At 52.9% G+C, this 12878-nt stretch overlaps 2 protein-coding genes across 2 annotated transcripts; one reads left to right on the forward strand and one right to left on the reverse strand.

Annotated features, from left to right (window-relative positions):
- Window positions 1-305: 305 nt before the first annotated feature.
- Window positions 306-5912, forward strand: CFB (complement factor B). Its single transcript, XM_040988402.1, has 18 exons — window positions 306-451; window positions 548-781; window positions 1167-1352; window positions 1485-1658; window positions 1885-1986; window positions 2086-2222; window positions 2482-2620; window positions 2912-3043; window positions 3268-3369; window positions 3448-3585; window positions 3927-4024; window positions 4142-4259; window positions 4438-4591; window positions 4692-4768; window positions 4962-5062; window positions 5162-5294; window positions 5371-5420; window positions 5706-5912. The coding sequence occupies exons 1-18, from the start codon at window positions 385-387 to the stop codon at window positions 5859-5861; spliced, it is 2298 nt and encodes a 765-aa protein (XP_040844336.1). The 5' UTR covers window positions 306-384; the 3' UTR covers window positions 5862-5912.
- A 148-nt stretch (window positions 5913-6060) lies between these two features.
- NELFE (negative elongation factor complex member E) lies at window positions 6061-12875 on the reverse strand. Its single transcript, XM_040988405.1, has 11 exons — window positions 12671-12875; window positions 12137-12219; window positions 10844-10913; window positions 10603-10748; window positions 9494-9568; window positions 9333-9370; window positions 8792-9168; window positions 8021-8165; window positions 7815-7869; window positions 7460-7562; window positions 6061-6232 (listed from the first exon to the last, which is right to left on the reverse strand). The coding sequence occupies exons 2-11, from the start codon at window positions 12209-12211 to the stop codon at window positions 6135-6137; spliced, it is 1182 nt and encodes a 393-aa protein (XP_040844339.1). The 5' UTR covers window positions 12212-12219; window positions 12671-12875; the 3' UTR covers window positions 6061-6134.
- Between the last annotated feature and the right edge of the window lie 3 nt (window positions 12876-12878).

Consider the following 12878-nt stretch of genomic DNA (forward strand, 5'->3'; position numbering starts at 1 on the left):
ATTGGACTCTGCTCTACAACTCATGGTCAACAGGGGCACAAGCCGGGGCCTTACTTCTGGTCCTTAAGGGGGAAATCTGGGGGAGATCTGGAGGTTGGGAGCCCGCCTGGAAGAGGAGAGTCCCACACCTGGAGCAGCCAGCGGTTGGGCTTCTACAGTTTCTGTAGAAGCCCTCCCACCTGCAGGTTCCGGGAAAATGCTGTGTGAGGGACAGGCAGGACACGCTGCAGGTGCCAGAACACAGATTGCATAAAAGGCTTGGCGGAGGGGGTTGCTGCGGAAGGCAGTGTAACCAGGCGTAAGTGTGGAGTTTCTGTTAGGACACTGAGTTCAGCTGACAGTCAGCCCAGAGAGGCCACTGTGACCCAGCCCTAGCTGCTCGTCATGGGGAGCACTCCTGGCCCCCGACTCTGCCACCTTGTACCCTTGTTCTTGAGGCTCTTGGCTGGAGGTAAGTGAAGGTCATTGTCCCTCTCCTGCTACCCCTATCCCCCCGTCCCTCCTTGGCCCTGGGAAGGGGAGAGGATTCACGAGCCTCTCTCTGCAGGTGTGGTCACGACTCCCTTGCCTGAGCACCAGCCTCAGCGCTCCTGCTCTCTGGAAGGGGTGGAGATCAAAGGCGGCTCCTTCCAGCTTCTGCGGGGGGGCGAGGCCCTGGAGTACATTTGTCCCTCTGGCTTCTACCCGTACCCAGTACAGACGCGCATCTGCAGATCCACGGGGTCCTGGAGCCCCCTTAGGACCCAAGACCAAAGGATGGTTGCCAAGGCCGAGTGCAGAGGTTTGAGGGCAGTGGGCATGGGCAGGGTCCAGGGAAATGACAAAACAGGTGGTGGCCAAAGTCAGAATGAGATTTGGTGGGCTGACAAAGTGGGGTGGAAAGGAGTAGGAGCAGTAGGGTCCAGGGGCAGAGTGGGGTGGGGAGGGAGGAGGGACAAAGGAGGGAGCTCATCTCAGCAAGCACTCACCCTGCGTCAGGAAGCCTTTGCCAACCCTCAGAGGCTGGGAGGGAGGAGCCGGGGACCCCACAGGTGCAGGGGTCCTTCCACACTGCTCCCGGGGACAAGGAAGGTGCTATTTCTAAGTGACAAGGCCTCCCATACCAGGAGATACTTGAAACACATCTCTTCTCTCTGGGTGACTTCTGATGGTTCCTTTCCCCAAAGCAATTCGCTGCCCCAGACCTCAGGACTTTGAGAATGGCGAGTTCCAGCCCCGGTCCCCCTACTACAACGTGAATGACGAGATCTCTTTCCATTGCTACGACGGTTACACTCTCCGTGGCTCTGCCAATCGTACCTGCCAGTCCAATGGCCGGTGGGATGGGCAGACGGCCGTCTGCGATGATGGAGGTGAGGCGCTTCCTGGCCCCTGCGTGTGTAACCCTCTCCTGATGGTTTCAGCTGAGGAATGCGTACGATCACTCTGTCTTCCCTCTGGGCCTCAAGCTTAGTCTCCCATCGCCATGTCTCTTGCCTCTGCAGCGGGGTACTGTCCAAACCCAGGCATCCCAATTGGCATGAGGAAGGTGGGCATCCAGTATCGCCTAGAAGACACTGTCACCTACCACTGCAGCCAGAGCTTCACCTTGCGTGGCTCCCAACAACGAACATGTCAGGAAGGAGGCTCTTGGAGTGGGACAGAGCCTTCCTGCCAAGGTGACCCTTGACCTGTGCCCCAATCACAGCCTGCTCGCCCCTCCTGTCACTCCCACATCATGGTCCTATCTTCTCTGCCTCCCAGAACTTCTCTCACTTCTTCCAAACTTCCCTATGAAATGCACTCCTGTGCCCTTCCCTTCCTGCCAAGTCACCATTCCTGGTCTTCCTGGCCACTGGTGCCTGGCCCTTCCAGACAGGTGACCTGATGGCTCCTCTCTCACAGGCTCCTTCATGTACGACACCCCTCAGGAGGTGGCAGAAGCCTTCCTTTCTTCCCTGACAGAGACTCTGGAAGGAGTTGATGCTGAGGATGGGCACAGCCCAGGTTTGAGGGCAGAGAAGGGAGGCAGGGTGGGGAACTGGGAGAGGAAGGAGGGAATGAAATTGGGCAGGCTGCAACTGGGGTCTCCTTGATGCACCCCAGGAGAACTGCAAAAGCGCAAGATTGTCCTGGACCCTGCTGGCTCCCTGAACATCTACCTGGTGCTGGACGGCTCAGAGAGCATCGGGAAGAGCAACTTCACAGGGGCCAAGAAATGTCTCGCCAACCTGATTGAGAAGGTGAGATCCTCCTCCCTGTGAGAGTAGGGTCTCTAAATGGTCCTTCCTGCCCTCTCCCAGCCACTCTGAACCACAGGGTCCCAGAAACCCTCCAGGGTCTGTTCTGTCTTCCTTTCCATTGACTTTCTTGGCTTTCAACAGACTCCTCTGTGAACCTCAGCCCTTGAGCCACACTATGACCTCTTTTGTCCCAGCTAAGCTCTCCCCAGCAGGGTTTTCTAGTTTCAGCATCATGGTCCCTTGTTCCTCTCACCCACAGGTGGCGAGTTATGGGGTGAAGCCAAGATACGGCTTAGTGACATATGCCACAAATCCCAATGTTTTGGTTAGAGTGTCAGACGCAAAGAGTAGCGATGCAGACTGGATCATACAGCAGCTTGATAAAATCAGCTATGACGGTGAGCAGTCTAGGAAGGGGATTGCGAAAGATTCACTTTGGGGCAGGGAAGGAGTTCTGGGGGGTGTTGAACCAAGAGGGTAATGAGACCACGTGGAAGGGTCAGGGAAGACAGCAGGGCCGACAGGCAAGGGGGGCCTGTCAGAGGCTAGGAAGGCCATTGTGTGGTTAAAGGGAAGTCAATGGGATGACAAGTAAAAAAAAAAAAAAAAGACATGGATTCGCAGGTGCTGCTGACCCCCAAGGATGCTGTGAAGCGCAGCTAAGTGGATGGCCTCTTCCCTCTCCACAGACCACAAGCTGAAGGCAGGAACTAACACCAAGAGGGCCCTCATAGAGGTGTACAACATGATGAGCTGGCCAGGAGAAACACCCCCTGAAGGATGGAACCGCACTCGCCATGTCATCATTCTCATGACTGATGGTCAGAAGGCATTCCGTCCTGCCCCAGGCTCCCAGGCCATCCGGAAAACTGGGCTTCTGCCTGGGACCCGAACACTACTCAGCTGGCTTTCCAGCTCTCCTGCAGTCCTTCTCCAGTGTCCTCTTGTCACCAGTCTCCTCAGTCAAGCATGTCACTGTTGCCGGTCTTCATCCCTCCAGACCCTCTCCCCTCACTTTCCTCACAAGTCCCCATCTCTTCTGCAGGTTTGCACAACATGGGTGGGGACCCAGTTCCTGTCATCGACCAGATCCGGGATTTGCTGGACATTGGCAGGAATCGCAAAAACCCGAGAGAGGACTACCTGGGTGAGCAGGCTGTCCAACACCCCTCTGTACCTTACTTTCTCAGGGCAAAGACCCTCACTCTTAGTCTCTCTCCCTCAGATGTCTACGTGTTCGGGGTGGGGCCTCTGGTGGAGGCAGCGAACATCAACGCTTTGGCTTCCAAGAAGGACAATGAGCAACATGTGTTCAGAGTCAAGGACATGGAAAACTTGGAGGATGTTTTCTATCAGATGATTGGTAGGAAGTTCCAGCAGGCCATACAGACTTGGCAGTCAGCTCTCCCTAGACCCCACGGGTCACGCATTCTTCCTTTACCACTAGTGGAGACCAGGCCTTTCCCGTTGCTCTTCTGTCACTGTTATTTCTTATCACTATTCTACTTTCCTGTCCTAGCAACAGAGCTCTGGGCAACGTTACCTTCTCCTGTAGTCCTTCTTTCTACAGAAGCCAGGAAAGGCCCAGGCATGGCAAGCTAGCAAGAGTTGGGCCTGAAAATAATAGCCAGATCTCTGATGGTCCCCCCTTCAAAAGGGCCGCGACATTTGGAAATGAAGTAGCAACTTATTCTTTTTTGCCAGATGAAACCAAGTCCCTGGGGCTCTGTGGCATGGTTTGGGAGCACAGGAAGGGCACTGACTACCACAAGCAGCCATGGCATGCCAAGATCTCCATCACTGTAAGCACAGCATCTTCCTTGTGGGGACTTGAGGCAGGGTGAAAGTGGGGCAGAATGTTCACATGACATTGAGGCTTGTGGAAGTTGAACCTTCTCCCTCAACTGTTTCGTTCCCAGCGCCCTCAGAAGGGACATGAGACCTGCATGGGGGCTGTGGTGTCTGAGTACTTTGTGCTGACGGCTGCACACTGTTTCACGGTGGACGACCTGGCACATTCTATCAAAATCAGCATTGGTAAGCATCCAAGTGGCTTCTGAGCTCCAGCTACACCCTCCAGGCAGCCTCCTCATCCACTTATGCCCTACAACCTCCAGTTCTTAGAACAGTCAGGAATGCGGAAGACAATGCTAAGGATAACATCAGGCCAGGGGCATGATGCTGCCACAAAGTACCTGCTCTCTTCCTATCTTAGGAGGGGAGAGGCGGGACCTGGAGGTAGAAGAAGTTCTAGTTCACCCCAAGTACAACATCAATGGGAAAAAGGCAGAAGGAATCCCCGAGTTTTATGACTACGATGTGGCCCTGGTGAAGCTCAAGACCAAGCTGACCTACAGCCAGACTCTGAGGTGAGAGGTCCTGGCTCCCTGAGGAGACAAGGCTGTGAAGGGCTGTCAGCGCTTGCGCAGCTGCCTGTTCACACTTCCTGACTTTGCTCCCTGTCAACAGGCCCATTTGCCTCCCTTGCACAGAGGGAGCCACTCGAGCCTTGCGGCTTCCTCAGTCAGCTACTTGTCAACAACACAGTAAGACATGGCCAGGGAGAGAATGGGGATGAGATGCTGAGGGTCAAGTGGGGGCATGAGAGGGAGCTGCAGATGATGCTCAGCCTACCAGTAGGCTCACAGGAAGTGTGCTGTCTGATCTGAGTGAGAAAGGAAGTGGGGAGATAGGGAGAAGGCGACAGCTGAAAAAAACCTAGCCTCTCTCTGTGCTCAGGGCAAGAGCTGCTCCCAGCCAGAGATGTCAAAGCTCTCTTTGTGTCTGAGGAAGAGAGGAAGCTGACTCGCAAGGAAGTTTACATCAAGAACGGAGACAAGGTGAGGGGCAGAGCTCAAAGAGGAGGTCCTCTACGTCCCAGTGCCTTCTAAGCTAGCTGTTCATCATCCTTCCCCCTGGGTCCCCCACCTACCCTACAGAAAGCCAGCTGTGAGAGAGATGCTCAGTATGCTCCTGGCTACAGCAAAGTCAAGGACATCTCGGAGGTGGTCACGCCCAGGTTCCTGTGCACTGGAGGGTCAGATCCCTATGCTGACCCCAACACTTGCAGAGGTGAGAAGGCTCTCAGTTACACTGCAAAGCCCCAAGATCTGAGAGTGCTCTCCCTACAGCTTCTCCTCTTCTACAGGTGACTCTGGCGGGCCCCTGATTATTCACAAGAGGAGTCGCTTCATTCAGGTGAGTTCTCCTCTTCCTGCTTGTGGAGAGATGCGCACAGTACGGGCCCCAGAGCAGGAAAGCTCTATGCCCATGCTGCTGATGGGAGGAGGGCAGAGCCTGCTGCAGCTCAGCATGACTCACTCAACTGACCAGCCTGGGGCCACGTATCCAGCCATGTCAATGAGAACAGGGGCTTAGTGCAACACCTTGAGGTTGGTTTCGATGCAGTCAGGAATGGGAATGCTTCCTGAGATTAGGGAGGAATTTCACCAAATGCTCCCCAAAACCCTTTTGCTTTGGCAGGTTGGTGTCATCAGCTGGGGAGTTGTGGATGTCTGCAAAGGCCAGAGAAGGTACAAGCAGGTGCCTGCTCATGCTCGGGACTTTCACATCAACCTCTTCCAAGTGCTGCCATGGCTCAAGAGCAAACTCAAAGACGAGGATCTGGGTTTTCTATGAGGGATTTCCTGCAGCAAAGGGGCATGGTATCCAATTAAAAAAGCTGCCACAACACATGTGTTCCAGAGCCTTTTCGGGTAAGGGAGTGGGAAATGTGCACTGGCCGTGTTGTTACAGAAGAGATCAACTGTCCTGAGCCATTTTTAAAGGCTCAACCCCAATCCCAAGTGCTGAAAAACCAGAGGCTGAGGGAGATGTGTGAGCTTCCACCTCAGTGTTTTACTGAGACCAGCAGTGGGGGCATATGAGGCACGAGGAATCCAGCTCCGTTCCCTAGAAGCTATCCACAAGGTTCTCCTTGTAGACATCATCATTGTAGACAATCTGCGTCCTCTTGTCCCGGTGGCAACCTTTAGGGCTGTTCTGGACAGCTAAAGAATGAGGAAACGGACAGTTAAGGTGAGAAGGAGACCGTTGACCAGACCTGAGGCCCAGTGCCTGACCGCCTGACTCCTACTAGCCTGAGCCTCTGGCGGCCTCATTTTTAGGCTGCCCTCTGGTGGCCAGGATTGGCCTGCTGCCTCTTGGCTCTCACAGGTCAGTGGCAGAGGACCCATCTCCAGGATGAGTGCAAACTGTTGTTGTGTCACTTGCAGATGTGATGAATGTTTTGTTCTTTGAAAATCCTCAAATGTCATCATTGCTACGGCACAGAAATGACGTTAACTCACTACTTTTACTCAATACGTTTCAAATAAACACGAGAGAGATTTCTTTGGCCCTTTGATGATGTATTGGATTGGATCTGGTTCCTTCTTTATATTGTCCACAGGGCCACTCCTGCTGTGAGCCCTTCTTTCTGCTCACTCCTTTCCCAGGAAAATCTATTTTCAGGTAGAAGGGGTTATTTTCACATCAGTAGGCCCACCATGAAAACACACCCTCTCCTTCCATGGACATGACCCTCTCTTCACCCCACGAGGGATCCTCCCCACCACTCCGGGGAGACAGAGGGTCTTTCCCCTGCCACTTCTCCTTCTTTGCCTGTACCTCATCCTTAATGACCACACCCTTCTTCTCAAAGCTTGTGTCCTTTGACCTCGGTGGCCCAGAGCCCTCTGCTGCTGTTTCCAGCCCTCAGATCTTTCTTTCCATCTGCTCTGCAGCCTTCTCAAATGCAGTGCCCCTTGTCAGGAGAGCTGGGGACACGGCAGGCATGAAGAGTACAGCCCTGCTTCCTGAGACACTCCCTGAATGCTCCCCAAGCCCAGTCATTTTCTCCTCCACAATCAGGGTCTCCGATATTGTTTTGTAGCCTTCCTGTGATACAGAAACCTCCATCTTTATTTTTTTACCTCACACCTGAGTCTCACAATCCCTAATTTCAAAACTGATCAAAGTTCACCTCAAAACAAACAAGCCACAGGAGATGCTCATCTTTCTTGTAACCTGGCTCTGTCACCTACTTTCTTCCCTGTTCCAGGTATCACCTGGGAGTACCTGTCAAACATTTCCCCTCTTCCTACTCTTACCTCTGACAGCCTGACAATTCTTTTCATTTCTGCAGGCTTCATACAGACTGTGGCCCCTCTACCATCCAGGGAACCCAGGGTGTGCAGGGGCAGGTTGTTACAAGAGGGTAGGAATCTCATGCTTACCAAGGGAGCCCCAAACAGACTTGCCAGTCGCGGCATCCAGCATGGGCTGCTTCCGGGCGATGTTGACCTTGAGCTGCACGGACTCCACCTGGGTCCCATTGAGCTAAGGAAGAGGGAAGAGGGCAGAGGGTGGGAGGATTATTACAGGTAAGCCTAAGGGGTGGTTCCAGGCGTTGCTATCCTATCAACAGACTGCATAAAGACCTGAATACAAATTATTCTGCGTGAAAAGAGATTTTTGTTGGCTAAAACAAATAAATTATTTCCTGGCTCTCAGTATTTTAAGGAAAACAAACAAGCAAAACCCATGAGGAAGGCAGGAGGGATGGGAGGAACAGATCAGGTAAGTTCCAACCTCAGCAACGGCCTGATCTGCTGACTCCATCTTTTCATAGGTGACGAAGGCACAGCTGGGATGAGAGAAAACAGGGTCAGTGGAGGGCTTTTGGCCCACTTCTAGCCAGCGCACATGGGTCGCTGGAGACAGGACAGCTTCCTCTCCCAGGGCTCACTCATAGGACTTTCCCCAGACTGCCTGTCATGTCCCACTGTCATCCTTACTTTCTGGGTGGGTCCATGGAGAGGTCAATAATGTTTCCAAAGGGAGAGAAGGCTCCGCGGAGGAGGGTGGGTGTCATGTCTTCTCCATACACATACAGAGTATTCCCCTTTCGAGGGGCTCTGCGTTCAGGGAATGAATCTGATCCTATGAGATTAGCAATCACAGTCACAAGATAGTCCATCTTACTCTCTTAAAAACAAACAAACCAACAAAACAAAACCCCAAAAAACAAAACAAAACAAAACAAAAAAAATAAAACTGGGGGCTGGCACCACGGTGTAGCTGGCTAAGTCTCCATCTGTGGTGCTTGCATCCCACATAGGTGCTGGTTTGTGTCTTCGCTGCTCCACTTCCAATCCAGCTCCTGGGTAAGTTAGCAGGACAGGCCAAAGCCTTGGGACCCTGACCTGGCTCTGGATTGGTTCAGCTCAGGTCACTGTGGCCATTTGAGGAGTGAACTATAAGACTGAAAAGATCTCTATTTCTCCTTTTCTTTGTAACTCTTCGAATAAAAATTTATGTTAAAAAAAAAAATCCAGGTCTTCCACCTGGGCAGCAGGGACCCAAATCCTTGAGCCATCACCACTGACTCCCAGTGTGCACACAAACAAGGAGCTAGAACTGGGAGAGGAGGTGGAGCTTGAATCCCAGCACCCCAACTTCAACTGGCGTTGTAAGAGCTGTGCCAGCACCCACCCTCCCCCTGCCTTTTCACAGCACCTACCTAAACCCTGGCTGAGGCACCTCCCCCAACAGCCAAGGTCACTCACTGCGGAAAGAGCCCTCTCGTTCTCGGTCCCGCTCCCGGTCTCGATCCCTGTCCCGGTCCCGCTCTCGATCTCGGTCCCGGTCTCTGTCTTGTTGGTCTCGGTCTCTATCTCGATCCCGTTCCCGATCCCGCTCTCTGTCTCGATCTCGCTCCCGATCGCGCTCTCTGTCTCGATCTCGCTCACGATCTCGGTCCCGGCTCCTCTCATGGCTGCGATCCCGGCTGCGGCTTCGGGGAGGGGAGGCTGAGGAACGGGCACCAGCACGTTCTTCACAGCCCCAGTCAAAGCTTCGAGGGGCGCCATCACCAGCCCCCAGACTCTCTGCCTCTTCTCCATCTGGCCCTAGTTCCCGGAGCCGATCACTGGAAGATACAAAGCTGAGGAAACATAGACTGTAAGGGTCAAAGAGAGCTTTGACCTCCTCACAGAACCCAGGGAGGCTCAACCATCCCTCCACTTCAGTCCCAACACACCTCCCAATGACTCGGGCAACCAACTCCCCATCTGACAAAAAGGAGTCTGCCCTATCTCTAAGTCTCACCTCTCATACAAAGACTTCCTTTGGGGACGTCTGGATGACTGCAAAAGAGATCAACAATGGTTAAAGACGATTCCCAGTTGCTGGCATATGGATTAAAAATGCGGGTCTTCCTCAATCTGTGTCCCCTAGCTTCTCAAAGACAAAGAACAGGGAGCCATTACCTCCTGCAGGTCATCATCAGCAGATACGCTCCTCTGAAATGGCTGGAAAGTGGGGACAGGTCCCTTCTCAGGGTCCTGGAGAAGTAGAAAAGATCTATCTCAGTATGTGGGAACAGGAGGCTACCCGACCTGGGAATAGACACACTCCTTTTCCTCACTGTCACTCTGGCTTCTTCTGACATTATTTCTAAAATCCCTTTAAAAATAAGTAACTGGGCCCAGCACGGTAGCCTGGTGGCTGAAGTCCTTGCCTTGAAAGCGCTGGGATCCCATATGGACGGCGGTTCTAATCCCATCTGCCCCACTTCCCATCTGGCTCTCTGCTTGTGGCCTGAGAAAGAAGTTGAAGATGGCCCAAAGCCTTGGGACCCTGCACCCATGTGGGAGACCCGGAAGAAACTCTGGGCTCCTGGCTTTGGATTGGCTCAGCTCTAGCCATTGCGGCTGCTTGGGGAGTGAATCAATGGATGGAAGATCTTCCTCTCTCTCTCTCCTCTCTGAATGTCTGATTTTGCACTAAAAATAAACAATCTTAAATTAAAAAAGAAAGTGAGCTATAGGGTCAGGGTGGTAACACCACATTCCATATAAATGAGTACTACTTCATGGCTTGCTGTTCCATTTCTGATTCAGCTCTCTGCCCATGGCCTAGGAAAGCAGAGAGGGGCTAGTTCCAAGTAACTAGGACCCTGCACTCGTGAGGGAAACCCGGAAGAAGCTCCTGGTTCCTGGCTTCGGATTGGCTTAGCTCTGGCTGTTGCAGCCATTTAGGGAGTAAACCAACTGATGGAAGATCTTCTCTCTGTGTGTCCTTTCCTCTCTGTAAAATCTGCCTTTCAGATAAAAACAACAACAACAACACCAACTCTAGAATCTGATGGCATTTTTAGGCTGTTTAACCCCTTGGAACAACATTCAAAAGTGCTCATTCAAGGTGCGTTAGCACCACAAGATGTGCAAGACAGAACTTTGAAGCCACCTAGTTTCTTTTCATTTCACAAATAAGAAACTGAACTATGTACTATGTTTCTCTGGAGCCACCTCCCTTCAACCAGGAGGGGTGCCCTCCTGGCCAGCGGTGCCCTTCACTACCCTTTTGCTGGGCTCACCTTCAACTTCCCCTCTAAGGTTCGAGAACGTTTGAATCCTGAGTTCTTGGTCTCAGCCTTGATGGCACTGATGGCTCCTGACTTCACCAGCTGCTTTGCCTGCTCAGTGGCCGTGGCCGTGTCCACCACAGGCTGCTCCGACAGTGCTGGAGTCGTGAGAGAAAGATCAGTTATGGCCAGACTGTGACTGTGACTGTTCCACGTGGCCCTCTCCCAGCCCCTCCTGCTTCCCATCACTCACAGCGTTTGACACCGCCTTGGCTGGCTGTGCTGCTGCTACTTTGCTTCTTCAGAGCGAGCAATGCCTTTTTCTGGGAACAAGGGTGAGAAGAGCAGGGTCAGTGAGGAACATCCCCTTTCCAAGTCCTCTCCTGGGCTATCCCTCCAGGGATACTCCTCGTGGATAGAACAAAGCCAATGGCACCACAGGAATGGTGTGGTGAGCCAGAACTGCCTCTTTTATTATCTGGCTCTCTGGATCATCTATGTCAGTCAAGATTCAAGCTACGCAAAGCCTAGTCTCCAGAGACTCCAGGTGCGCAGAGTTCTGAAGAAAAACCTGTGCTTGAGGGCTTCATCCCTCTGTCCCGTTTATATATTTAAAGAGGCCAGATCAAGACTTTATAATAAAAATACACAAATTAAAACGTAATTTCTACTCTCCTTACAGTCTTGGGAAACAAAATGACTAGGCTGAATTGCCAAGAATGATCATAAGAGTTGCAGAATACTTACACATGAAATTAAGATTTTTCTGACGCCTAATGGTTATTAAAATGAGCCCAGGGTAGAATTTGCACCAGAGAGAAAGAAAAAGAGGAGAGAGAGAGGAGAGGTATTTTAGATGAAGAAAATAGGGTGGCAAAGATGCAGAGATAAGAAGGCTGTGGGGATGTGTGTTTTGGGACTAGCAATTTTTTCTATTGGATTAGACATGGAATGCCAAGCTGACATGTGCAGGCTTTGGTCGATACACAACATGGACCCAGCTACAATTTTGGGAAACAGGGAATGGCTCTGTGCTTCCAATGGGTTATTTTAACATGAATGAGAAAGCCTGCCCCACAAAAAGACTGAAATAATGTGAGGCCCTGCAACTGCCCACGTTGACGCCAACAAAACCCTGCTATGGGGAAATCTTAGACAAGAATAAGAGGAGAAAGCACTTCCAAAGAATTAAGTGGGTAAGGGCTTGACTACACAAATAGTGGAGAAGTCAGAGATGAGACTTGGAGGCCAAAAGCACAGGAGAACTGAGTCCAGGCAGTTCTCTGGAAGATGGAGAAAAAGTATTGGATTACAACAGACCACGGCTCCCCATCATGGGCACCTGAATCACGAAGGCACCTGCGGGACAGGACAACTCCCCTGTGGGGCTGTGCCCATGGCGGGTGAGCCCACCTCTTGCAGCCAGTCGGCTAGGGGCTGTGTTTCCCAGTAGGAGCCAGGGCATCCTTCCCCCACCCCTTCACACTCACCCCCATGTTCTCAGAAAGCCGCCTCCGTGAAGAGCGGGGGCCACACACTCCCTCACCTTTTTCTTGAGTTTGTTGAATTTCTTCTGCAGAGCCTCTTCCTCCTCGCTCAGTCCGGGGGGTATCACCAACATGGTGGCTCCTGGTTCAGGGGCAGGGCCCAACAAGTCTTTCTCCACTGTCACCACCCAGGAACCACAAGCTGCCCACACGGGTACCCAAGTCCACCCGGCCAGGCTCGCCTATGGCTCCTGCCTCGGGCCATTCCCTACCCTCTGGTTTAAACCAGCCTAGCCTGCCTTCCCAGCTCCTGCTCGTCGGGGGTCAATCAGCATTCCTGCCTGCCTCCAAAAATCACAGACACCGGGGCCTTGGGATCCCCAGGTGGCCCAGGCAGGAAAAACAAAACACTCCCTCGCTCGCCGAGACAGTGGTACCCGACCCCCCTGCCCCAGCTGGGATGAGTATGGCCAGCCGCGGGGTCTGAACAGCAGATGTGGCGGCGGCACTCACGCAGCGCTCCTGGAGCCACAAAAAGGGGAAGAAGAGAGCAGGGCTCGGAGAAAAAGGGGAGAAAACTGAGAAGACCTTACCTGAGGGGGCGGCAACCGGAGCCCCACGGTCTCGGGCGGCGCCCGCGCTGGCCGCTAACAAGCGGGCTCAGAGCGATGACGCAGCCAGGGGCGGAGAACGCTGTAACCAAGGCGGCCCAAGACACTGGCACTTCCGCCCGGCCTTCTACTGGTCCAGGTCGGACCCCCTCTCTTCTACGCTCCCGGCGGGTGTGTATGTGTCTGTGTG

The sequence above is a fragment of the Ochotona curzoniae genome, unplaced genomic scaffold (assembly GCF_017591425.1).
Source record: "Ochotona curzoniae isolate NIBS_2020 unplaced genomic scaffold, NIBS_Ocur_1.0 contig_4862, whole genome shotgun sequence".
NCBI classification, from domain to species: Eukaryota; Metazoa; Chordata; class Mammalia; order Lagomorpha; family Ochotonidae; genus Ochotona; species Ochotona curzoniae.

Bases quoted from the DNA above. Each gene is read 5' to 3' on its own strand.
- NELFE (XM_040988405.1), bottom strand. From the start codon at position 12,211: ATGTTGGTGATACCCCCCGGACTGAGCGAGGAGGAAGAGGCTCTGCAG. The intron at 10,914-12,136 runs GTGAGGGAGTGT...CCTTGTTCCCAG, and splicing joins TCAACAAACTCAAGAAAAAG to AAAAAGGCATTGCTCGCTCT. The intron at 8,166-8,791 runs GTGAGTGACCTT...CTAATCTCATAG, and splicing joins ACGAGAGGGCTCTTTCCGCA to GATCAGATTCATTCCCTGAA.
- CFB (XM_040988402.1), top strand. From the start codon at position 385: ATGGGGAGCACTCCTGGCCCCCGACTCTGCCACCTTGTACCCTTGTTC. The intron at 1,353-1,484 runs GTGAGGCGCTTC...TTGCCTCTGCAG, and splicing joins GGCCGTCTGCGATGATGGAG to CGGGGTACTGTCCAAACCCA. The intron at 5,063-5,161 runs GTGAGGGGCAGA...CCTACCCTACAG, and splicing joins ACATCAAGAACGGAGACAAG to AAAGCCAGCTGTGAGAGAGA.